The sequence below is a fragment of the Mastigoproctus giganteus genome, chromosome 10, assembly GCF_048544385.1.
Source record: "Mastigoproctus giganteus isolate SK-2022 chromosome 10, ASM4854438v1, whole genome shotgun sequence".
NCBI classification, from domain to species: Eukaryota; Metazoa; Arthropoda; class Arachnida; order Uropygi; family Thelyphonidae; genus Mastigoproctus; species Mastigoproctus giganteus.
This window is the reverse complement of record NC_143584.1, coordinates 108,574,036-108,598,831: the sequence shown is the minus strand read 5'-3', so window position 1 is coordinate 108,598,831 and position 24,796 is coordinate 108,574,036. Positions and strand designations below refer to the sequence as shown.

At 38.7% G+C, this 24,796-nt stretch overlaps 1 protein-coding gene across 2 annotated transcripts in view; it reads right to left on the bottom strand.

Moving 5' to 3' along the window:
* l(3)80Fg (dnaJ homolog subfamily C member 16 l(3)80Fg) overlaps positions 1–24,796 on the bottom strand; it is a 330,832-nt gene that overhangs the window by 28,623 nt on the left and 277,413 nt on the right. Inside the window, exon 10 of one of the 2 annotated variants that reach the window (XM_090383988.1) lies at positions 8,136–8,350. In XM_090383988.1, coding sequence (XP_090240114.1) covers positions 8,136–8,350 — 215 coding nt within the window. The remainder of the gene's footprint in view (positions 1–8,135; positions 8,351–24,796) is intronic. The other variant, XM_090383987.1, reaches the window with a different exon arrangement.

Sequence of the window (24,796 nt, the reverse complement as noted above, 5' to 3'; positions counted from 1 at the left end):
GATAAACACAAGAAAGGCACCCGGGGTGGATGGGATCTATCCAGTTATATTAAAGGAGGCAGCAAAGGAAGTAAGCAAACCCTTAGCCATAATTATGAGAGCTTCCTTGGACTCAGGGGAGGTACCCATAGACTGGAAATGTGCAAATGTGACCCCAATTCACAAAGGAGGATCAAAGGCTGACACAAGTAATTATAGACCTGTGAGCTTAACTTCTGTTCCAGGAAAATTAATGGAGGCACTGGTTAAAGAAGCACTGCAGGATCATTTAGACAAGACTTCAGTTATAGCTCGGACACAGCACGGTTTTGTTAAGGGGAAGTCTTGCCTGACCAATTTGATTGGATATTATGATGCAGTTACAAAAGAACTGGATGCAGGGAATAGCTTTGATATTATATACTTGGATCTTAGAAAGGCTTTTGATACTGTTACACATGGAAGACTGCTACACAAATTGGAGCAGTGTGACATTGGAGGCAAATTGCTGCTATGGATAAAGGGGTGGTTGAGGGGGAGAAGACAGAGAGTGGTAATCAATGGACACTGCTCATCGTGGACTAATGTTATTAGTGGAGTCCCTCAGGGCTCAGTGTTGGGTCATTATTGTTTTCTGTATTTATGATATTGATGATGGTATATCAAGCTTAATGTCCAAGTCTGCAGACGATACAAAGGTTGGCAGGGTTGTCAAGGGCACTACTGACACTATGCTGCTGCAACAGGATCTGGAAAGGTTGAGCAGATGGGCTGAGAGGTGGCAAATGAAGTTTAACATTGACAAATGTAAAGTACTACACATGGGAAACAGCAACCCCAGAGCAACGTATCAACTCTGTGGTACTACACTGACAGTGGTAGAGAATGAAAGGGACTTGGGGGTGGTTGTGCAGGCAGATATGAAGTTCTCTGATAGTGCAGACGGGCTGCAAGAGTAGCTCATGGAGTATTGTCAATGATATACAGGAATTTTTCCAGCAGGGATAAGGAGGTGATTATTCCCTTGTATAAGGCAATGGTCAGGCCACACCTAGAGTACTGTATACAGGTCTGGAGGCCTCATTTCAAGAAGGATGTAGAGCTGCTGGAACGAGTACAGAGAAGGGCAACAAGATTAGTGAATGGAACAAAGGGGTGCTCTTATGAAGAAAGGCTTAAGTTTTGCAAATTACAGTGTCTGGAGACTAGGCACCAGCGAGGTGATCTGATAGAGGTGTATAAAGCCTTGAATGGTTTGAGCATGCTCAATGCTGATGGGATTCTTCCTCTAGCTCAGAATAATCACCTGAGAGGGCATAAATTCAAATTGAGGAAAGACAGATGTAGGATAGACGTGCGGAAATTTGCCTTTAGCCAGCGGGTGGTTGGTTGGTGGAACAGACTTCCATCCCTTGTAGTGGAGGTTGATAGCCTAAATAAGTTTAAGGCTCAGCTGGACAGGTATTTTGAACGAACAGAGGGGTGAAGTGGAAGTGGGTTTTTTTTTTTTTTTTGGCTGATGCTGCATAAGCTTGCTTTCTTGCATCAAATGCCTCTACTAAGGCTAATGCTAAAAGTAGCACCTTTGAAGTGAAAGGAATCTTACACTGAATAATTCACCTGAAATGAGTACTGTTTGAGGAATCTGGTATTTGGGATTCTATTAGAAAAATTACGTGGGACTTGAAAATGGACATCATAGAGATTGTAACTGAGACTACATATATTTGTGAAATGAATGAGGAACTGCTTAGGAGGTTTAGATCTTTTTGAAGATAAGTTTGTTCTATTAGTTTGACAATTTGTGATGATTCAGTTTATATAGTAAAATTATAGGGTGGCACATGTATGAAATTTTTGGATATGACCTACTCACAGCAAGAACATACCCAGCTCCTTGACATAATTTTGTATCAACAATGTCCCTCCACCTGCATACACACACTACTAGAACTCCATCCAGTCACCACCTGGCAGAGTAGAGGCAATGAGATTTTATATACTAGATGATATGGATGCCTCCCAGAGAGTTATCAATAGGTTCGACCCAGCAGACTATCTAGTGGCTGGCTTGAGAATGCCATTTTAGAGCTGTACCTTCAAAATGTAGAAAATTGGATCAAAAAACATCAATCATATTCCATGATGAAAGAAATAGGAGTTGTTGGAACTTTGCTGTGAAGACTAAACATGGGTTGAACCACTTCAAGCCTCCAATAAGCAAAGTAGTGTTACTGAACCAGTTGATGAGAGTTACAGACCACCCAGAGTTGCCTGGTAACATAGAGGGGCAGCATTTCTCTGTGTGGTGCAGACGCCATATTTCAACTCTTGCTTATTGGTTCACACCTTGGTGATCACCTCTGGTATACCAGGTGCAGTGTTTTATGACTTGCACATAGGGTTGGGGGGATGCCTAGGGTTACTAACAGCCACACCATTGTAATTGTGCAAGCAGAGGATTTGGTTGTTGCAAATTATCAGACTTCACCAAAATTTGGTCTGCTGGATTTACGAGTGTAATTCAACATCAGTTCTATAAGCATTTTAGATTCCCAGGTAGCAGCCCTAGCTTTTTGTACCTGAGAGAATGTCTGTGACAGGCCTCAAGGTATGTTAACTTTTCAAAGTTAATTTTTTTTTATTACCTAATGATCCAGAGTGCTTTAGTACAGTGCTTGGGTTGAAGGCTAAGAAGATAGTTATCAGCATCAGATTTGAACTTCTATAGATAAAAAAGAGGAAGAGTTAGTACTGTAAGTGTCATTGAATGGATGAACATTGAATTGAGTTGGACATTGAATGGATGAACATTGAATTGAGTTGGACATTGAATGGATGTTGATCAGTAGAGGCATGTGTTTAGACTCATTTGGAAGAGAGAGAGAATGGTGGAATTAAAGACATCAGTTCAAAAGAACAGTGCCCATGGAAATATCTATAGAAAAGCATGCAACAGAAAGAGAATGTCTATGTGACAGATTTTGCAGGAGATAAATCATTAATTAACCTGACTGCCTTTCTTTGGATAAGCTACGAGTGTAATTCAATATCAGTTCTATAAGCATTCCTTTGGGGGGGCAACACACCAGATGTAATATTAATATTTCATGGTATGGTGGATTTACTAATGGAAAGAGGAAAAGACAAAAGCCAGGTTTGTTTGTTTTTTTTTTTTGATTTAGCAAAAGCTAAATTTGTGATGTGTTCATGCCAAGACAGAAGAGAGATTAGAAATCAGGTTAATCTTCAATGAAAACATATGGTATTGTCTTGAACTCTCAGTGTGAAATTTCAGTGAAGATAACAGTTAGATTTTTAGGGATGGGAACAGCAGGATGTTTTTTGGAAGAAATAATAGAAGACTAAGAAAAGGATTTAAAGTTTGACTAAGTTTTATTTGTATCAATGAAGAATTACACTGAACAACAAATTTAGTGTCAGTCATATCGTGTTATGGGCATGAAAGTAAGTTTACTTTATAGATTTTGGGGTGCCAAATTTTAAGCAGGGAAATAGTGCTTAAAATGGCAGATTGGTTCTTGTTTTGTTTTTTTTTTATTTAATATGGCAGGTATTTTTTATATATTTTTTAATTTATATGGCAGTAAGATGTAGCTATGAACATACCTGCATCAAACATGGGACCTTTTTGCCTTTCGCTTGTATTCAGCTTCAGGAGTATCCCTTTTATTTTCAACATCCAACAATAATCGGCTAACATGGTGGCACTCCATTTGCTTTTGTATCTTTGTGCCATTGCTGCAATGTTTTGATGGAAGTGCTCACCATGTTCATTGCACACAGCACCACAATTCGGCAGGAAGGAATCCAGGTGTGAGTGCAAGAAATGCATCTTCAATGACATGTTGCACTCCAGTTTTTTGTAAGAAGTAATGAGATGTTCCACAAGCTGCCTGTAGTTGCTGGCCTTGACATTTCCTAGAAAACCAGTCAAAACATTTCAAAAACCTTTCCACGCTGATTTTTCACTAATACTAAGGGCACATTTGAACTGTTTATCTTTGAAAAGTTGCCTTATATGTGGACAAATGAAAACGCCTGCATTAATCTTCTCTATCTTCAAAAAGGCCTCTAAGGTTGGGAGCGTAATACATATCCAGAATTTAAAACAAATACACCAACCTTTTCTCTCAACAATTATTTTCTCTTAATTTTCTCAACAAATACATTAATCTTCTCTGTACTGTCTTGGGAATTTCTCTGGCAAGTTTGTTGTTTGTTTGTTATTTGGTTTTTAGGAACATTAGCAACTAAGGCCATTTTGCTCCGGGGGATATGCGGTGGTCATTCCCTGACCTTTCCGCATCCTCCGTATTTGGTGGTCATGGACTCGAACCCTGGTCTAATCAAGAAGCATGTGCTACACACTGCTGCTCCTACCCACCTGGCTACAGAGGTGCCTCTCTGGCAAGTATGTGAAAGCAGAACCGTTCACTTACAAAGCCTTTCAAAATTTTTCATGAGCCCCAATTTGATGTGGAGTGGTGGAAGCAAAACTTGATTTGGATCTACCACTGTTTCAAATGCAATGTTCTTCGTTTTAGGCGTTAATGATTTTCGTTGAGGCCAAATTCTCGTAGTGCATATCCTTCTTGGCCCAACTATCCCACTCACAGAGAAAGCAATAATACTTAGTGTAAAATGTCGATTACCTTTAAATTACCACATATTTACCACTAATACCTCTGATAGTGTACACCTAAGAGGATGTTCTCCATGTTTGCATATGTTTTATTTTTTGTGGACGGCAGACACAAGTGGTATTGAAAGCAGCATATTTCCATTATGTAATAACATAGCCTTCCATAGCCTTAGAAGATCTATAAATAGTTGCCATTCTTCAGGAATGTGCCTCGTGCTCATTGCTGCCATTAGACCATCAATATCCTTACAAACAGTGATTCACCCTCTGTTTGATAGAATTTATCATGAAAAATTCTATGGGCAGGACATTAAGTACAAAATGTTGTCACTTTCACAGAATGATATTGAAGATTCCACTGTTGTAGCCTTGAGGCCAAAAGCTCTGCCTTATTCTTTGGCATTTTTTTTTTTTTTTTTTTGGTTTTTAGGAGCATTAGCAACTAAGGCTATATTGCTCCGGGGATATGCGGTGGTCATTCCCTGACCTTTCCGCATCCTCCGTATTTGGTGATCATGGGCTCAAACCCCGGTCTAATCAAGAAGCGCGTGCTATGCACTGCTGCTCCTGCCCACCTGGCTATGGAGGCACCCCTTTGGCAGTTTGAGATCCCTGATGAAGTCATTAAGCTCACTTTATGCAATCTTATGTGGTTCAGAAAGATAAAGGTTTGGACAAAATGGTGGATCCCTTGACATAGATGGCTGCTGTACTTCTTCATGTATATCAAAGTTGATCTTCATCAGAGTATGTGAATGCTCTGATGAAGTAAAATGGTTGGGTGGTTCAGGAATAGGTAGTACTTCGCCGTGAGGCACTGGAAGAATTGCAGATGGTATATTTGGATAAGTCACTTTCCACTTTTTTTACGTTGTCATCCCTTTTCTAACAGCAAGCACCAACCATACAGAAGTAACAGTCTGTGAGGTGATTTGTTGGCTCCCTCTATCTCATGGGCACTGCGAAAGGCATAAAACGCCCCTTTCAATTCACCCATTCATTGAGTTTTGATGAACAGGTAGTGCAGTATATGTGTGGAGCTCATCTTGTCCTGGTCACCTACTTTACACCCAAAGTACAAGAAGTAGGCCTTTTTTTATGGCTCGAGTTAAGGGATGCTTTCTTGAAGCTTATCTGACTTCTCCACATATGCAACAGAAGTCATCTGGACTATTCACACAATTACGGGGCATATTAATATTACACTAATCTTACACGACACAAATACTGCGCAGAAAGTAGGAATCTCACAGAGAAACCATTAACTGAGAACAAATCATCCAGTACCTAGCCATATTCAAGGATTACTGCAACAGAGTTGAAGACACATTTGAGGTGACAGTTGCCGATCATGTGATAAGAGCATGGTGGTACTGAAACTGTGGTGCTGCCATGCATTTTGCCGAGCTGTAGTTGATAATGTAGAGTAACTTGCTAATATGAGACCCCAAGTGCAATCCAAAAACAAGAGCCAATCAACAAATTTTAATGTGATTTTCATGTTCAGCAGAATAAAATTAGTCAAGACTGGGTATTTTTGTTTTTTTGTAACATTTTGTGTTAACCAGTGTTACCAGAAGATCAGTATTTATGAAATTGGTAGTGAATATTAAAGAAGTTTGTTTGTTTTATTTAGTTGTTGGCGCATCGGCTTCTGTGGCCATAATGCAGTACTGCATAATCCCAAGGTTTATGCAGTACTGTGATCCAAACTCGAGGCGGGATTCAAGCCCGTGACCTTTGGGTTGCCAGGCAGGCACTTTACCCACCCAGCTAGCCCAGTCGGCATTAAAGAAGACAAAACTATTTGTGTAAAGGAGTACAACATATGGCCTGTCAATGTTTTTAATGCAGCCTGCTGCTTTTATTTTTACTTCATATTCTAAATGAAGAAGCAAAAATAGTGCTGATTGTACCCTCCCCCAATCAGTAAAGTGTGGCCTGTAAAGTCAATTTAAAAATCAAGCTTGGTCTGCCACTGACTGAGTTGTGTACCCAGGGTGTGGATACACTATATCAGCATTATTTGAGAAGTTAGAAGACAGAGGGCTGTCTATTACCACTTTCAGTGTGCAGTCAGAGAGAGAGAGAGAGAGAGAGAGATAAGAAGTGCATTCATTTCTTTTGACTGATGCTTTATAAGCTTGCTTTCTTAAAGCATTTTCCACTACTAATGCTATCTATGTTGTCTGAATGTTGTCACTAGAGACTACTTGCTATTTGATGAGGGACTAGTCATCCCTGAAACAAAATATTATATCAGTGTTTGATCTTTCAAACAAATGGCTAATTAATCTTTTGGCAAAGACATCTGTGTGAAAGTAGCGCTAGACTAGGTCAACTCATTACAAAGACAAGTTTGTTCTGCTGTTAGAATTAAGACCATTGCATTATCTTTGCAGTTTAAATCTTGCTAACTGTAAAAATACATGCAAGGACAAAGACAAAAACATCTTTATAATTTCTTTGAGGCCTTATAGTATTAGCAGTATTATAACTTCAAATTTCTCTCTTTTAGTGCTCTCCCTTATTCAGTAAACTTTTTACTTAGTGTGACTGCTCTTGAAAATTCAGCTGTCTTGGTTGGTCATATAGCACTTGAGTGAGTTTGTGACCAGTTTTATATAACACTTTAGAATAGCTGAGAGCAAAGAGAGAGAAAATGCTGTGGTTAAAAGTAAAAAAAAAAAAAAAAAAAAAAATGTGCTTAAATCTACAATTAACCTCTTCCATAAACAGTGACTTACTAACACACAAAACAAATTTAATTCCACACAACCAAGGTTTTATTTGCTACTATTATGACTAATCATACTGTTCTTCAGCTGTATAACTCAAGTAAAGCAAAATAACAAGCAGCAGAAGACCAATCTGCACTAATGTTATGGAAGAAAAGGCCTAGTGAGCGACTTTGAGCTTGGTTTTTTTTTTTTTTTTTTTGCTGCTTTACATGGGAACAAAAACAAAACTTACCAATCTTTGTTATTACATGCAAGAATCTGAATTTTCCTACAGTACATTATTAATAACAATATGTCACAAACTGATAAAGACTGCATTGCTATAATAATTATTCCTTCAGAAGAATGGTTTAATTTTTTTCTTAAAAATTTTTCTCTGAAGCACATCCATTGATATTCTGACATTTGTCATGACTTTGTTTACTGCCATTTGTTTACATTTAACAAAGTGAATTGTTATTTACATTTTAACCATTGGTACTATCTTTTAGTGAACATAAATGTTTACAGATGTAATTAAATTCAGATGTAATTAAATTCAGTTTTCTTCAAAACTGCAGTTTTGAAGAAAACTTTTTGCTTTGATTTTAGTCTGGATTTTAGTCCCTCTAAAATCCAGAAAATTTTAAAGAGCCTGAGCATGCTGAATTTTAATGAGTTTACTGTATTTTGATTTGTTAACTAAATAATATTTATCAATAACTGGGAAATAAAAAAAATAAAAATATTTATTAAAACTGATGACTAACTTACTTTACATTTATAATGAAGGCTTTGCTCAGCATGTTTGGCATGATAGACACAAAAATATTTACGATGGCCATTTAAAGACAGTACAGTTCCTATACAGTTTTTGGGATTGATGTTCAGTTCTCGAGGTTCTCCAAGAGTTTGCAAAAGCAAACGCCGGTACCATTCTAAATTCTTTTCTACCATTAAAAATGCAAACATTAGGGTCTTGTTCCTGGAAAACAAAATGCAATGTCCGTATTAGATTTCAATGAAAAATCTTACAATTAACTTTTGAAAACAGCATCAGAAGATTATGTGACCTTCTTTCCAAATATTTATCACTTTATTTAAGCAACTAACAAAGGCACTGAAGTAACAGTGAATTGCTAATTACAAAAAGAGAGAAAATTGTTTAAAGGTTTATATTTAACATTTAGTGTTTTTTCACATTTTATTACAAATATACTGCTATATTTATCCTATCTATGTTGATAACATTAGTCTGCATAGATTTTGATGTTTCCAAAATATATGCAGGTATCGGATGTGCCCAGATAGGTTTAGGCATGGAGACCTGTAAGTCAGGTAGCTATATAAACCTGCAAAGTGTTTATTCAATATTTAGTTGTTTTCTGGAGCAGTCATGCTAACAAGTATCTGCTTCTAATGTGATTTTTATATTCTGTGTCTTTGACAATGGTAATGTGAACAATCTAAATATATTTTTATACATTTGTAGTAACTACGTTGTGACAAAACTAAGGCAGGATATAACATCATTTGTGAAAAATGCATATGCTGCATGTTTCAGAATTGAATTAGGTGACTGAGATAAAAGTTGGGCCTCTCTACCCATAAAGTGTGCTGTACATGTGTGGATGGCTTGTGAATGTGAAATGTGGTAAAAAGAAAGCCGTTTGAACCTTGGAATCATATTAGTGACTGCTACATTTGTTCCATGTGTGGAACAAAAGGTTATAATGCAAAGATCAAGAAGAGGATTTTGTATCCCAAAAACAGTACTTCATCTATAAGGCCAGCACCCCATGGACCTGAACTTGTTAGCATCTCTACCAGTTGTTCTTGAACGTATGCTATCAGATCTTGAATCTGACATTTGTGATTTAGAGAATGATATAAATTATTGTGATGAAGAAATTCACAATCTGGACCAGTGTACTTTATGATTGTACAAGAGATTTAAATCTACCCAAAGGGTTTGCAGAGCTTTTAGGATCAAGACTGAAATCCAAGAATATGCTGGCTCCAGAATCCATGGTACTATGTACCATGCCATGAAAAGCCTGTTTACATGAAATATAATGGTACATGAAAATGAACTGTTCCCCATTTTTTCAAAAAGACTCAATGATATATTGCAATAACATTCCTGCAATTATGAACATTTTTGGAATTTTCTGCAAACCAATGGAGCAGAGGCTATTTATTGACTTATCAAAGCAAAGCCTCAAAGGAGTTCTCCTTCATAATGGAAACAAGTATGCATCCATTCTGTAGCCCATTCAGCACACTTAAAACAAAACAACAAAAATGTTAAGCTTCTTTTGGAACAAATGGAGAATTCAATTAACCAACAACTCTTAAACTACCCAGAAACCTTCCGTCTGATCAGCGATCGCTAGTATGGATTCCATCAGTGTCGATCCACTGGTGATATTCTGGCTTATGTTACCCATTTATGGACAAATTCAATAGAAAAGTTCAGTGAAACACAAGCAGTTGCTCTTGACATCTCAAAGGCTTTCGATCGTGTTTGGCATAAAGGTCTTCTAAACAAGCTTACATCTTATGGTTTGCCAACTGTTTTTTGTAATTGGTTATTCAGTTTTTTTCTCTGACCACTTACAGAGGGTGATGGTAGATGACTCTATCTTCTCCACTAATGGTGGTGTCCCCCAAGGTTCAGTTCTTTCCCGCCTCTTTTCCTCTTGTATATTAAGGACCTTCTTATTGACCGGAATATCTGCTATCAATTCCTTAAATGCCGTTCTCCAGTGGGGCAAAGACAACTTAGTTGATTTTAATTTCTAAAAATCAGTCCTGTCTTATATCTCACAAAAAGGATTCTTCTGCTCCTATGCTTATCTTTGGTGACACTCTGATTTCTAGGCAAGATCTTGGGGATTACCCTGACTTCTAATCTCTCTTGACATAAAGCACATTGCATATATTGCTTCCTTTGCATCTAAAAAGCTGGGTTTTTCCTTTCGCTCTCAGCGTTACTTTTCATTCAAACAGTTGTTTCCTCCGTAGAAAAAACAAATCCGCCCTACCATGGAACATTGTTCCCACACTGGGAGTGGTGTCCCCAAAACCTCTCGCATGCCTCTAGATTCCATTCAAAGAGGGCAGTTAGGTTAATTAATGTCTCATCTCTAACACAGTCTCTCTGCTCTCTGGCTAATAGACGTTCTGTTTCTGTTGCATGCCTTTTCTATAGTTACTTGCAAGGGCATTGTTCTTCCGAATTGGCTTCTATAATTCTCGTTCTCTCTTTCAATGCATTCCAAACATGCTGCAACCAGTCAACATCCTTTTACTTTCGAACTTCAAACTCACAGAACTAATTTTTCTTCTTCCTCATTTATTCATTCAACTTCTGTTTTCTGGAACAACCTTCCTTCATATGTATTTCCTGAAAATTACAATCTACAGAGGTTCAAGTCTAATGTCGACAAGTATCTTCTTTCATCTTTTCAACCTTCAATCCATACACAGTACTATAGTTTCTAAAAAAAAATATCTGCTAATTATGATTCCTTGCATTTGAAAAGTGGTACTTGGTATAGGGCTTCCACTCTGATATTCCCTGTCAAAGATTTAATTAATTTGGAATCTTCTTTTTCGATCTTCTCTGGCTTAAAATCTCTCTACCTGATTCTATAAAATTCATCTGTGGTCTCTATTATTTTCCCAACTCTACTGATCACTTGAAAGTCTTTGACTTCCCTTCTTTGAAACTCAACTTTCTCCAGTTCTTTCCTAACAAGGAAATTTTCATTAGAAAATTAAATGTTAACAACTGCAGCTGACTTCTGTTTTCTAATCACACAGTCTAATTTGTTTCTAATCACACAGTCTTCTGTTTTCTAATCACACAGCTGGTCGAGATTTTGCAATTGTTAATGACCTCTTAGAGATTGTTCAATGTTCTACCAGAATATAAGGCAATCCTAATCACACATTCAACACCCTTGATCTTTTTCTCACAAACAACTTTTCAAAGCAGACGGTCATGGTGGGTGGTCCTCTAGGCACTTCAGATGACAACTTGGTGGTGGTCTCTTTTCCAGCAGTCTTTTTTCTTGTGGCTATTCTCACCCTTGTACAGTTTGGCATTATAATAATGAGAAATGGGATGATCTTCAAGATTTCTTTCCTTTGTTGGATTACTGTTTTAAATCTTCTATTGTCAGTTGTTTGCTCAGATCATGCAGTGAAACTGTTCTTGTAAGGATGAAATCCTTTATTTGGTAATCCATATTGGAGGCTTGAAGTGGTGGAACCCATGTTTAGTTTCCAGAGCAAAGTTCTGGTCAACCCTCCCACATCTCTTCCATCATGCAGTATGAATGATGTCTTTTGAGGTTATGATGAACATCATGCGAAATCCAAACTTCCTTATATTTCGAGGATACAGCTCTAAAACAGTGTTCACAGGGCCAGCCGCTAGTTAGTACACCAAACTGATCTATTGATAATTCTCTAGGAGGCTTCTGGATCAGCTAGTGTATAATCTTGCTGCTTCTACTCTGCCAGATAGTGAGTGGAGGGAGTCCGAGTAGTGTGTGTGCGTGCGGGGGGACACTGTCGAGGCCACGTTACGTCAAGGATCTGGGTATATTCTTACCATGTGTATGCCATATCCAAAAATTTCATTACTTCATACAGCATGTCCCTCACTTTTTCTTGCTATTGAATACACCATGAATTGTCAAACTAATTCACTGTATTATTCATTGTATGTACAGTCAGCCAAACCCCATGTACTTTTTCTGACAGAATCTCAGTTATCGGTTGATTTAACCACTGCTCATCTCAGATCTCAGTTGCCCAAATTATTCACTGTATGATTCCTTTTGCCTCAAAGGTGGTACTTGTGCATATGTCCATTCCGATATTCCCTGTCAGAGACTTGGTAATTTGGAATCTCCTCTTTTCAATCTTCTCTAACTTAAAATGTCTCTACCTCATTCTGTCAAATTCATCTGTTGTCTCTACTGTTCTCCCAACTCCACTAATTACTTGGAACTCTTTGACTTCCTCCAGTCCAACTTTCCTAACAGTAAGGTCATTTTCCTTGGTGATTTTAATGTTCACAACTCCAGGTGGCTTCTGTTTTCTAGTCACACAGACACAGCTGGTCATGATGCTGAGGCTTTTGCAATTACTAATGACTTCACACAGAATGTTCATTTACCTACCAGAATACTGGAAAATCATAACCATACGGCTAACACCCCTGATCTTTTTCTCACAAACAACCCTTCAAACTACATGGTTGAAGTGAGTGGTCCTTTAGGCACCTCAGATCACAACTTGGAGATTTTCTCTTCTGCAATGGAGCCTTTAACTCATCACTATTCCCAACCTCATGTTGTTTGGAATTACAAGAATGCAAAATGGGATGACCTGCAAGATTTCTTTTCTTCTTTATTTGGTTGGATTACTGTTTCAAAACTCCTGATGTCAATGTTTGCTCAGATCATCTCAGTGAAATTATTCTTGCAGGCATGGAATCTTAATTCTACACTCCACCTTAAAATCTTGTCCTTTATCTAAACCTTAGTTTTCCAATAAATATGCTAAGGCTGTTCGAGAAAAGAATGTTGCATATCAAAATTGGCTTGTTTCCAATTCTTAAATTTCATTTTCTGCCTACACTAGGGCTCGCAACTATTGTAAAGCAGTTATTAATCAGTCGAAACTATATTTTGAACATGCTAAGAGTAGAAAACTCGCTTCTTGCCCTAATGGTAGCCGAGCATTCTGGTCTCTTGCCAAAGCTATTGGCCACAACCTTTGCCCATCTCTGCTACCACCTCTGTCAAAACCAGATGGTTCTATTGTCACTTCAGCCAAGGATAAAGCTGACCTGCTAGCATCCCATTTTTCTTCCAACTCATGTAAAACGGATCTTGGTAAAATACCTCCCACCATTACCAGCATGCTCCATTCAATGCCTCCTGTGGTCTTCCATCAAAAAGATGTTAGAAGGATTTTGACGAATCTTGATGCTAAGAAAGCTCCATGCCCTAATGGTATTTCTCCACTTGTTCTCAAAACTGTGCTCCCGAACTTACTCCTATTCTTTGCTGCCTTTTTTCACTTTCTTATTCCAAAGGTGTTTTCCTTCTGCTTGGAAATTTGCTCATATCCAGCCATTTCCTAAAAAGGGTGACAAATCCCTCCCATCCAATTATCGTCTCATTGCAATTACTTCTAATCTTTCTAAAGTAATGGAGAAATTAATTAACCGACAACTCAAACTATCCAGAAACTTCCGTCTGATCAACGATCACTAGTATGGATTCCATCAGAGTTGATCCACTGGTGATATTCTGGCTTATGTTACCCATTTATGGACAAATTCAATGGAAAAGTTCGGTGAAACACAAGCAGTTGCTCTTGACATCTCAAAGGCTTTCAATCGTGTTTGGCATAAAGGTCTTCTAAACAAGCTTACATCTTATGGTTTGCCAACTGTTTTTTGTAATTGGTTATCCAGTTTTTTCTCTGACCACTTACTGAATGGTGATGGTAAATGACTCTCTATCTTCTAACTTCTCCACTAATGGTGGTGTCCCCCAAGGTTCAGTTCTTTCCCCCCCTTTTTCCTCTTGTATATTAATGACCTTCTTACATTGACCAGAAATCTTATCCATAGTTTGCTGGTGATAGCAAATTGCATTCCACTTTCCAGTTTGAGAAACCTAGCCCTGTTCAATAAACATCAACTTTTGGAATATCCGCTACAAATTCCTTAAATGCTGATCTCCAGGTACAGTCGGTCCTCGTATAACACGTGTTTGCATTACATGAATTCGATCATACACGATTTATAAATAGGGGAACGTTATCTTATATAACACGAACCGAATTCGCTTATACACGATTCGCCTTTGTGTTTACAAGAAATGGCAGTCGAACGCGGAATCACCCCCAACTGAACGCAACACAATAGGAATAAAGAAGATTCTGAAAATGTATTTATGTGTTTTATATCAGTGAAGGGGAAACACATTTCACCCTAATAACGTAAAAACCAACACAATTCCAGCTATCGATATAATCGCAAATGCAATTAAATGGAGTTTACTACCAGTTTATAACAGGTTCCACTAGCAGAAACGCAACTGGAAATTGTTTTTATTGTTTTATGGTAGTAACCTCCAAAAATGTGCTTTAGTAAAATGCGAGGTGTTAATTAATAGTGTATCTCGGCCTTTACGGTGTTATTTATTCAGTTGCTAAACGCGCGCAGCTTTGTTTATGTGTATCAAGCGTGCCTCCTCGTTTTGTAATTGTGCTTTATTCCCTAAAAATTACTAAAATACTTAAAAGGTGTGAAAAGGAAGCGTCCTGGCTAAGACACTGCAGATTCAGAGAGAAAAAAAAAAAGAAATATCGATAAACAGAGGCGGACTGGTTCAAAAATTCTTACCCGGGAAAATTTATAGTGGCCTCATACTACGGTTTATAGCCAAAATCACACCGGCCTCCGGCCCACCGTGGTTTCCCCCGTAAGGCTTATGGCCAGTCCGCTTCTGTCGATAGAGAAAAAATATGAAATTGTGAAACGCTTTGAGCGAAATGAAAGACCATGTGATATTGCACGTGCTACAGACCTAAATGAGGCAACGCCGAGAATTACAAAGAATGCAGAGAAAATAAAAACAACTTTCATAGCGGGAACAACTCAAAGTGTAATTAAAATCCATTAGATTAAGACACAAAGAATTGGAAGAGATGGAACGGCTGTCATCTCTTTGGATAGAAAATCAAACAAAAAGCAAGTTTGCTTACGATAGAAGCAAAAGCATTAGCAATATTTTATTACGACTTACGTATTATAATTTATACTTACGTATTATAAAATACGTAAGTATTTTATTACGACTATTTTATTTAATATAATAAATTTTTTACGAATAAAATACGTATTTTATTCGTAAAAAATACTTTTTTAGTATTAAAAAATACTAAAAATACTTTATTATAATATAATATTATTTTTATTACGTATTTTAATCGTTATAAAATACGTAAGTATTTTATAACGATTAAAATTACCCGATTATTTATTGTGTTTGGTAAGGTTTTGGTTCCAAATGTGTGTTCAATCTTGGGTGGTCGGCACCTAACCCCACTTTTCCCATAGGGCCTATTGTTTATATTGCACGATTTTGCATTGCACGAGGATTTCTAGGAACGCAACTATCGTGCTATACGAGGACAGACTGTAATCCTCCAGTGCAGCAAAGACAACTTAGTTGATTTCAATTCTTCTAAAAATCAGTTCTGTCTTATATCTCGCAAAAAAGGATTCTTCTGCTCCTATGCTTATCTTTGGTGATACTCCGATTTCTAGGCAAGATGATATCTCTCTTTTGGGGATTACCCTAACTTCTAATCCTTCTTGGCACAAGCACATTACAAATAATGCTACCTCTGCATCTAAGAAACTTGGTTTTCTCTTTCGCTCTTGGCGTTACTTTTCTTCCAAATAGCTGTTCACTCTGTACAAATCGTAAATCCACCCTACCATGGAATTTTTTTTTTTTTTTTTTATATGTGAACCCCAAACACGAGAGGTATTAGAACCTATAGTACTTAGTACCATGCTTGGGTTGGAGGTTGAGAAGATGAAAGAAGATATTTGTTGACATTGGACTTGAACTTCTGCAGATTATAATTTTCAGGAAATACGTATGAAGGAAGGTTGTTCCAGAAAACGGCAGTTGAATGAATAAATGAGGAAGATGAAAAGTTGGTTCTGTGGGTTTGAAGTTGGACAGTAACTGGATGTTGGCTGGTGGCGGCACGTGTTCGGACTGTTTTGAAAGAGAGAGCGGGAATTATAGAAGCCAATTCAGAAGAACAGTGCCCATGGAAGTATCTGTAGAAGAGGCATGCAGCAGAAACAGTGCGTCTATGAGAAAGCGAGTGGAGAGACTCTGTTAGAGATGTATCATTAATTAACCTAACTGCCCTCTTCTGAATGGAATCAAGAAGCCTGGGAGAAGTTTTGGGGGCACCACCCCAGATGTGGGAACAATATTCCATGGCAGGGCAGATTTGCGATTTATACAGAGTGAGCAGCTGTTTGGAAGAAAAGTAACGCCGAGAGCGAAAGAGAAAACCAAGTTTTTTAGATGCAGAGGAAGCAATATTTGTAATGTGCTTGTGCCAAGAGAGATTAGAAGTCAGGGTAATCCCCAAAAGAGATATATCATTTTGCCTAGAAATCGGGGTGTCACTAAAGATAAGCATAGGAGCAAAAGAATCCTTTTTGCGAGATATAAGACAAGACTGAGTTTTAGAAGGGTTGAAATCAACTAAGTTGTCTTTGCCCCACTGGAGAATTACTTGAAGATCGGCATTTAAGGAATTGGTAGCAGATATTCGAGAAGTTGAAGCTGATTGAGCAAGACAAGGTTTTCTCAAAATGGAAAGTTGAATGCAATGTGCTATCATCGGCAAAACTATGGATAGGATTTCCAGTCAATGGAAGAAGGTCATTGATATACAAGAGGAAAAGAGTGGGGGAAAGAACTGAACCTTGGGGGACACCGGCATTAGTGGAGAAGTTAGAAGACAGAGAGCCATTTACCATCACCCTCAGTGAGCGATCAGAGAGAAAACTGGATAACCAATTACTAAAAACAGTTGGCAAACCATAAGATGGAAGCTTGTTTAGAAGACCTTTATGCCAAACACGATCAAAATCCTTTGAGATGTCAAGAGCAACTACTTGTGTTTCACCGAACCTTTCCATTGAATTAGTCCATAAATCGGTAACATAAGCCAGAATATCACCAGTGGATCGACACTGACGGAATCCATACTGGCGATCGTTGATCAGACAGAAGTTTCTGGATAGTTTGAGTTGTCGGTTAATTAATTTCTCCATTACTTTAGAAAGAGTAGAAGTAATTGCAATGGGACGATAATTGGATGGGAGGGATTTGTCACCCTTTTTAGGAACTGGCTGGATATGAGCAAATTTCCAAGCAGAAGGAAAAACACCTTTGGAATAAGAAAGTGAAAAAAGGCGGCAAAGAATAGGAGTAAGTTCAGGAGCACAGGTTTTGAGAACAAGTGGAGAAATACCATCAGGACCTGGAGCTTTCTTAGCATCAAGATTCATCAAAATCCTTCTAATATCCTTTTGACGGAAGACCACAGGAGGCATTGAATGGAGCGTGTTGGGAATGGTGGGAGGTGTTTTGCCAAGATCATTAATACATGAGCTGGAAGAAAAATGGGATGCTAGAAGGTCAGCTTTATCCTTGGCTGAAGTGACAACAGAACCATCTGGTTTGGACAGAGGTGGGAGCAGAGATGGGCAAAAGTTGTGGCCAATAGCTTTGGCAAGAGACCAGAATGCTCGGCTACCATTAGGGCAAGAAGCAAGTTTTCTACTCTTAGCCTGTTCAAACTCTAGTTTGGACTGATTAATAACTGCTTTACAATTGTTGCGAGCTTTGGTGTAGGCAGAAAATGAAACTGAAGAATTAGAAACAAGCCAATTACGATATGCAACATTCTTCTCTTGGACAGCCTTAGCACATTTATTGGAAAACCAAGGTTTAGATAAAGGACGAGATTTTAAAGTGGAGTGTGGGATAAAGGATTCCATTCCTGCAAGAATAATTTCATTGACACGATCTGAGCAAACGTTGACATCAGAAGTTTTGAAACAGTAATCCGACCAAGGAAAAGAAGAAAAGAAGTCTCGCAGGTCATCCCATTTTGCATACTTGTAATGCCAAACAACACGAGGTTGGGAATATTCATGAGATAAAGGTTCCATTGGGGAAGAGACAATCACCAAGTTGTGATCTGAAGTGCCTAGAGGACCTCTCATTTCAACCGTGTATTTAGAAGGGTTGTTTGTGAGAAAAAGATCAAGCGTATTGGCTGTATGTTTAGGATTGTCCGGTATTCTTGTAGGTAAATGAACAATCTGTGCTAGGTCATTAGTAATTGCAAAAGCCTCAGCATCTCGACCTGCTGGGTCGGTGTGACTAGAAAACGGAAGCCAGCTGGAGTTGTGAACATTAAAATCACCAAGGAAAATTACCTCACTGTTAGGAAAGTTCGACTGGAGAAAGTCAAGTTGCAAAGAGAGGAAGTCAAAGAGCTCCAAGTGATTAGTGGAGTTGGGAGAACGGTAGAGACAACAGATGAATTTGACACAATAAGGTAGAGAGATTTTAAGCCAGAGAAGATCAAAGAGAGGAGATTCCAAATTGCCAAGTCTCTGACAGGGAATATCAGAACGGACATATGCACAAGTACCACCTTTGAGGTGAGAGGAATCATACAGCGAATAATTTGGGCATCTGAGATGAGCAGTAGTTAAATCAACCGATAACTGAGATTCTGTCAGAAAAAGTACATGGGGTTTGGCGGACTGCAAGTGGAAATGGAATTGAGACCACGTATATTTGTGAAATGAATTAGGAAGTCCTTGGGAGGTTTAGATCTTTTTGCAGATAAGTTTGCTCCATTAGTTTGACAATTCATGGTGTATTCAATAGTAAGAAAAAGTGGGTGGGACATGCTGTATGAAGTAATGAAATTTTTGGATATGGCGTACATGTGGTAAAAATATACCCAGATCCTTGACATAATGTGGCCTCGACAATGCTCCCCGCATACATGCTACTCTTACTCCCTCCAGTCACTATCTGGCAGAGTAGAGGTAGCAAGATTATACACTAGCTGATCCAGAAGCCTCCTAGAGAGTTACCAATAGGTTCGGTCTGGTGTACTAACTAGCAGCCAGCCTGCGAACACCGTTTTAGAGCTGTACCCTCAAAATGTAAGGAATATTGGATCTCGCCACGACGTTCGTCATCAATCATACTGCATGATGGAAGAGATAGGGAAGGGTTGACCGGAACTTAGCTCTAGAGACTAAACATGGGTTCCACCACTTCAAGCCTCCAATAAGCAAAGTGGTGGTATTTCACCGGTTGATGAGAGTCATCTACCACCTAGTACTGCCTGTTAACATAGAGGGGCGGCGTTCCTCCATGTGGTGTGGGTGCCACACCTTGACCCCTGCTTACGTTGGTTCACACCTGGGTGGTCACCCACCATGTACTTGTGCATGGAGGTTATACCCAGGATTACTAACAGTCCCACCACCGTGAAGGTGCAAGCAGAGGATTTTGCTGTCACAGATCGTCCGGACTTCGCCGAAATTGGGTCCACTTGACTTGAGTGTCACCCGAATATCAGTTCCATCAGCGTTTTAGACTCCCAGATAGCAAATACAGCTTGTCTGGCATATCTGAGAAAATGTCTGTGACAACCTCAAGGACCATATTGTTCCCACATCTGGGGCGGTGTCCCCAAAACCTCTCTCAGCTTCTAGATTCCAATCAGAAGAGGGCAGTTAGGTTAATTAATGACTCATCTCTAATAGAGTCGCTCCACTTGCTGTCTCATAGATGTACTGTTTCTGCTGCATGCCTTTTCTACAGATACTTCCATGGATACTGTTCTTCTGAATTGGCTTCTATAATTTCTGCTCTCTCTCTCTCTCTCTCTCTCTTTCAAAACAGTCTGAACACGTGCCACCACCAGCCAACATCCATTTACTGTCCAACTTCAAACTCATAGGACCAACTTTTCATCTTCCTCATTTATTCATTCAACTGCTGTTTTTTGCAACAACCTTCCTTCATATGTATTTCCTGAAAATTAGAGTCTACAGAAGTTCAAGTCTAATGTCAACAAATATCTTCTTTTGTCTTCTTAACCTGCAACCCATGAACGGTGCTAAGTATTATATGTTTTAATACCTCTTGTGTTTGGGATTTTCATAAAAAAAATTAAAAAATGTCCAACTTAAAACATTGTCCTTTATCTAAACCTTTGTTTTCCAATAAGTGTGTTTAGGTTGTTCAAAATAAGAATGTGGCATATTGCAGTTGGTTAGCATCCAAATCTCTGGTTCATTTTCTGCCTACGTTAAAGTTCCCAACAATTGCAAAGTAGTTATTAACATGCTTGCTGCCACTCATATATGCAAGGATCCTTTATGTGCCTTGCATTTGAACAAGATTCAGAATCTGCATCACTTGAAGAGAATTCTGTTTCAGTATCAGATGACATATTATAAAGAGCTGATTCAATGTCATTAACTTCAACATATGCCCACCCCTGTTCCTTTTCAATCCTGATGTCTCAGGCTGTGGATTATATTAAAATGATGTGGATCCTGATTAATCTGCATCACTTGAACAGAATTCAGAATCTACATCACTTGAAAACTAAAGAATTAAAATTTCTTGTAATGGGGATTTTAACTTTCCAGATATTGACTGGAACTTGTGGATTGGTCACTCGCATACTATCAAGACTTTTGTGGATTTATTGGAGGATTGTTTTCTACAGCAACATGTTCAAGAGGCAGACAGAGGGAGTAATACCCTTGATCTGATTATCAGCAGTGATTATTCATGCATTATGAATTTGCAGATAAAGGAACCACTAGGTGACAGTGATTACAGTGTACTGATGTGAAATTTACTTAAAGCTGTAACTACCATCAAGGGTAAAGGGAAAGATTTTTGGTTTCGTAAAGGTGACTAGAGTGGTCTCAAACAGTTTTTAAATTCTATAGAATGGGATCAACTGATGATGTTACCAACAAAGAAATACTGTTCAAGGTTCAGGTCTAAATGGATGTTGGAGGAATTAATGAAGCTCGTGGCAGAAAAGAAAAATGCACGGAATGCATATAAATTATCAGGAGACACAGAAGCCTATGGTAGATATAAGCTAGTCTGTAATCAAGTCACAAAGGAGGTTAGGCAGGCAAAGGCAGATTACAAGAAATCTTTGGCAAAGGATGAAAAGAAAAACAGCAAAGAGTTCTTTACCTATGTAAACTCTAGAAGAAGGGAATGAATCAGATTGGTCCACTTAACATAGATGGTTCGACTATTGAAGATCCTGCTCAAATAGCTGATAAACTGAATGAGCATTTTGCATCTACATTCATACATGAGGAGTTATTCAAGGAGGGAATGACAGAAGTTTATCAAACTCTAACAGAGATTTTTTCGATTTTTTTTTTTTTTTTCGATTTGGTAGTTGTTGGCGCATCGGCTTCTGTGGCCATATTGCACCTCCCAAGGTTTTTGCAGTACTTTGATCCAAGCCCGAGGCGGGAATCGAACCCGCGACCTTTGGGTTGCCGGGTAGGTACTTTACCCACTCGGCTAGCCCGGTCGGCTCTAACAGAGATAAGTGATTTTGTAATAACTGAGTGCAAAGTGAAGGAGAAATTGTTGAAGTTAAACATAAAAAAGGCACCTGAGGCAGATGGAATCTATCCAGTGATAATGAAGGAGGCAGCAAGGGAAGTAAGCAAACCCCCGGCCATAATTATGAGAGCATCCTTAGAGTCAGGGGAGGTCCCCATGGATTGGAGATGTGCAAATGTATCCCCAATTCACAAAGGGGGTTCGAAGGGTCATACAAATAATTATAGACCTGTTAGTTTAACTTCTGTTCTGGGAAAAATAATGGGGTCACTGGTTAAGGAGGTGATACAGGATCACCTACACAAGACTGCAGTAGTGGCGCCTCCGTAGCCAGGTGGGAAGGAGCAGCAGTGCGTAGCACACGCTCCTCGATTAAACCGGGGTTCGAGCCCGTCACCACCAAATACGGAGGATGCGGAAAGGTCAGGGAATAACCACCGCATGACCCGGAGCAATGTGGCCTTAGTTGCTAATGCTCCTTAAAAACCAAACTGCAGTAGTAGCTGAGACACAGCATGGGTTTGTAAAGTGGAGATCTTGTCTGACCGATTTGATTGGATACTACGATGTGGTCAGAAAGGAACTGGATGCAAAAAAATAATTTTGATATCATATACTTGGATTTCAGGAAAGCTTTTGATATTGTTGTACTCAACATGGGTAGCAGTAACCCAAGAGAAATGTACCAACTGTGTGGTACTACACTCAGGGAGATGGAGAATGAAAAAGACATGGGGGTAATTGTGCAGTCAGATATGAAGTTCTCTGAGCAGGTCAATAATTTTTTTGTCAATGATATATAGGAATTTTGCTAGCAGAGACAAGGTGATTATCCCCTTGTATAAAGCAATAGTCAGGCCACACATTGAGTACTGTATACAGATCTGTAGGCCTCATTTTAGGAAGGATGTAGAGTTGCTACAATGAGTATAGAGAAGGGCAACAAGATTGGTGAGAGGAACAAAGGGGTGCGCTTATGAAGAAAGGCTTAAGTTCTGTAAGTTGCAGCATCTGGAGATGTTTGTTTGTTTGTTATTTGGTTTTTAGGAGCATTAGCAGCTAAGGCCATATTGCTCCGTGAATATACGGTGGTCATTCCTGACCTTTCCGCATCCTCCATATTTGGTGGTGACGAGCTCGAACCATCTGGAGACTAGGCACCTGTGAGGTGATCTGATTGAGGTGTACAAGACCTTGAATGGTTTGAGCTGGCCCAATGCTGATGGAATACTTCCACTTGCTCAGATTGAGAACCTGATGGGGCATAGATTCAAATTGAGGAAAGATATGCAGAAGTTTGCCTTTAGCCAGCAGGCAGTTGATTGCTGGAACAGACTTCCATCTATTGTTGTGGACGATGTTGCTGTTGTTGTTATTTAGTTTTTAGGAGCATTAGCAACTAAGGCCATATTGCTCCAGGGATATGTGGTGGTCATTCCCTGACCTTTCCGCATCCTCTGTATTTAGTGGTCACAGGCTCGAACCCCAGTCTAATCAAGAAGCGTGTGCTATGCACTGTTGCTCCTGCCCCCTGGCTACGGAGGTGCCATGGAAGATGATAGCTTAACTAAATTTAAGGCTGAACTATATAAACATTTGGAATGACGGGATGGGTGTAATGGAAAGGGTTTTTTTTTTGGCTGATGCTGTATAAGCTTGCTTTCTTGCATCATATGCCTCAGCTAATGCTAATTCAGCAAGCATAATCTTCAAAAAATGTTATCTTTTCCTGTGGAAAATAATAAACTAGATAAACTAGTGCACATTTATTGCAAATGACTGAATAGATGCAAAGTTGAGCTACGGCACAAAATCTTCAGTTTTTTGTTTTGATGCAAGCTTGTATTCTGGCAGTGAATGTGTTAATCAATCCAAATTAGTTTTGAACAGGCTAAAGGTACAAAACTTACTTCTTGTCCAAATGGTAGTCAAGCATTCTGGTTTCTTGCCAAAGCTATTGGCTACAACTTTTGTCCAATTATACTTTCACCCTTGTTAAAATCTAATGGTTCTATTACCTCCTCAGCTAAACATAAAGCCAACTTACTAGTATTCTATATTTCTTCTAACTCTTGTATTGGCGATCTTGGTAAACTTTCTCCTATCATCCCCAGCACACTCCACTCAATGCCTCCTATGGTCTTCCATCAAAAGGATGTCAGAACAACGCTGATACTAATAGAGCTCCAGGTCCTGATGGTATTTCACAACTTATTCTCAAAATCTGTGCATCTGAGCTTACTCCTTGTGTCACCCTTTAGCACTCTTTTTATTCCACTAGTGTTTTCTTATTCCAAAGGGCTAATATGACTTTCTTGCATATTCCAAAGAGATGCCAGATTAAACTTTTAGAGATGTCATTCATTTGAAACACCAGTATGATACTTGTTTCAAATAAATGACGTTGTTGTGCTGAAGGCAATGTTTGCTTTGCTACATAAATTAGGGTGACCAGATGATTCTGGTAACAGTTAAATATGGCTTATAAATTCTCAGGAATGTAGAGAAATTAATGAAGTCATATCCCTCCGCACATACACAGTAATTGAAATAATGACATCTTTATTTTATCTGTGTTTCTCTTCCATCGTTCTCATTTTTAATTTTTTCCCCTCAAAATTAGCCTTTGGTGCTACTGTTGCATCAAATAAATTTATTAAATAAATCAAAATAATTAGTAATAAACAAAATGATGCAAAGAAACAGACTTATAACAGCACCAGCCAAGAAGAAACATTTCCCATATCACCATCCATCTCTAATAATTTGTCTAATTCCTCTTTAAATTTATTTAAACTCTTCACTTCCACAACACGAGAAGGAGTTTTCATCCAACAATCAACTTTCCTCTGGCCAAAAGCAAATTTCTACATATCTGTCTTACAACCATCTTTCTTCAATTTAAATTTATGACCCCATGTCTGTTGTATGAGCAAGAGGAAGAATGCCATCAACATTTAGCTTACTCAATCTATCAAACACCCTAAACACTTCAATCAGATCTCTTCGCAGATACCTTAATTTCCAGAACAGAAGTCTCCCTAATAAGATTACGTACCCTTGTTCTCTTCACTGATCACACTGCTCTTCTCTCACCACTGCAACAGATCCACATCCTTCGTAAAATGGGGCTTTCAGACCTGTATGCA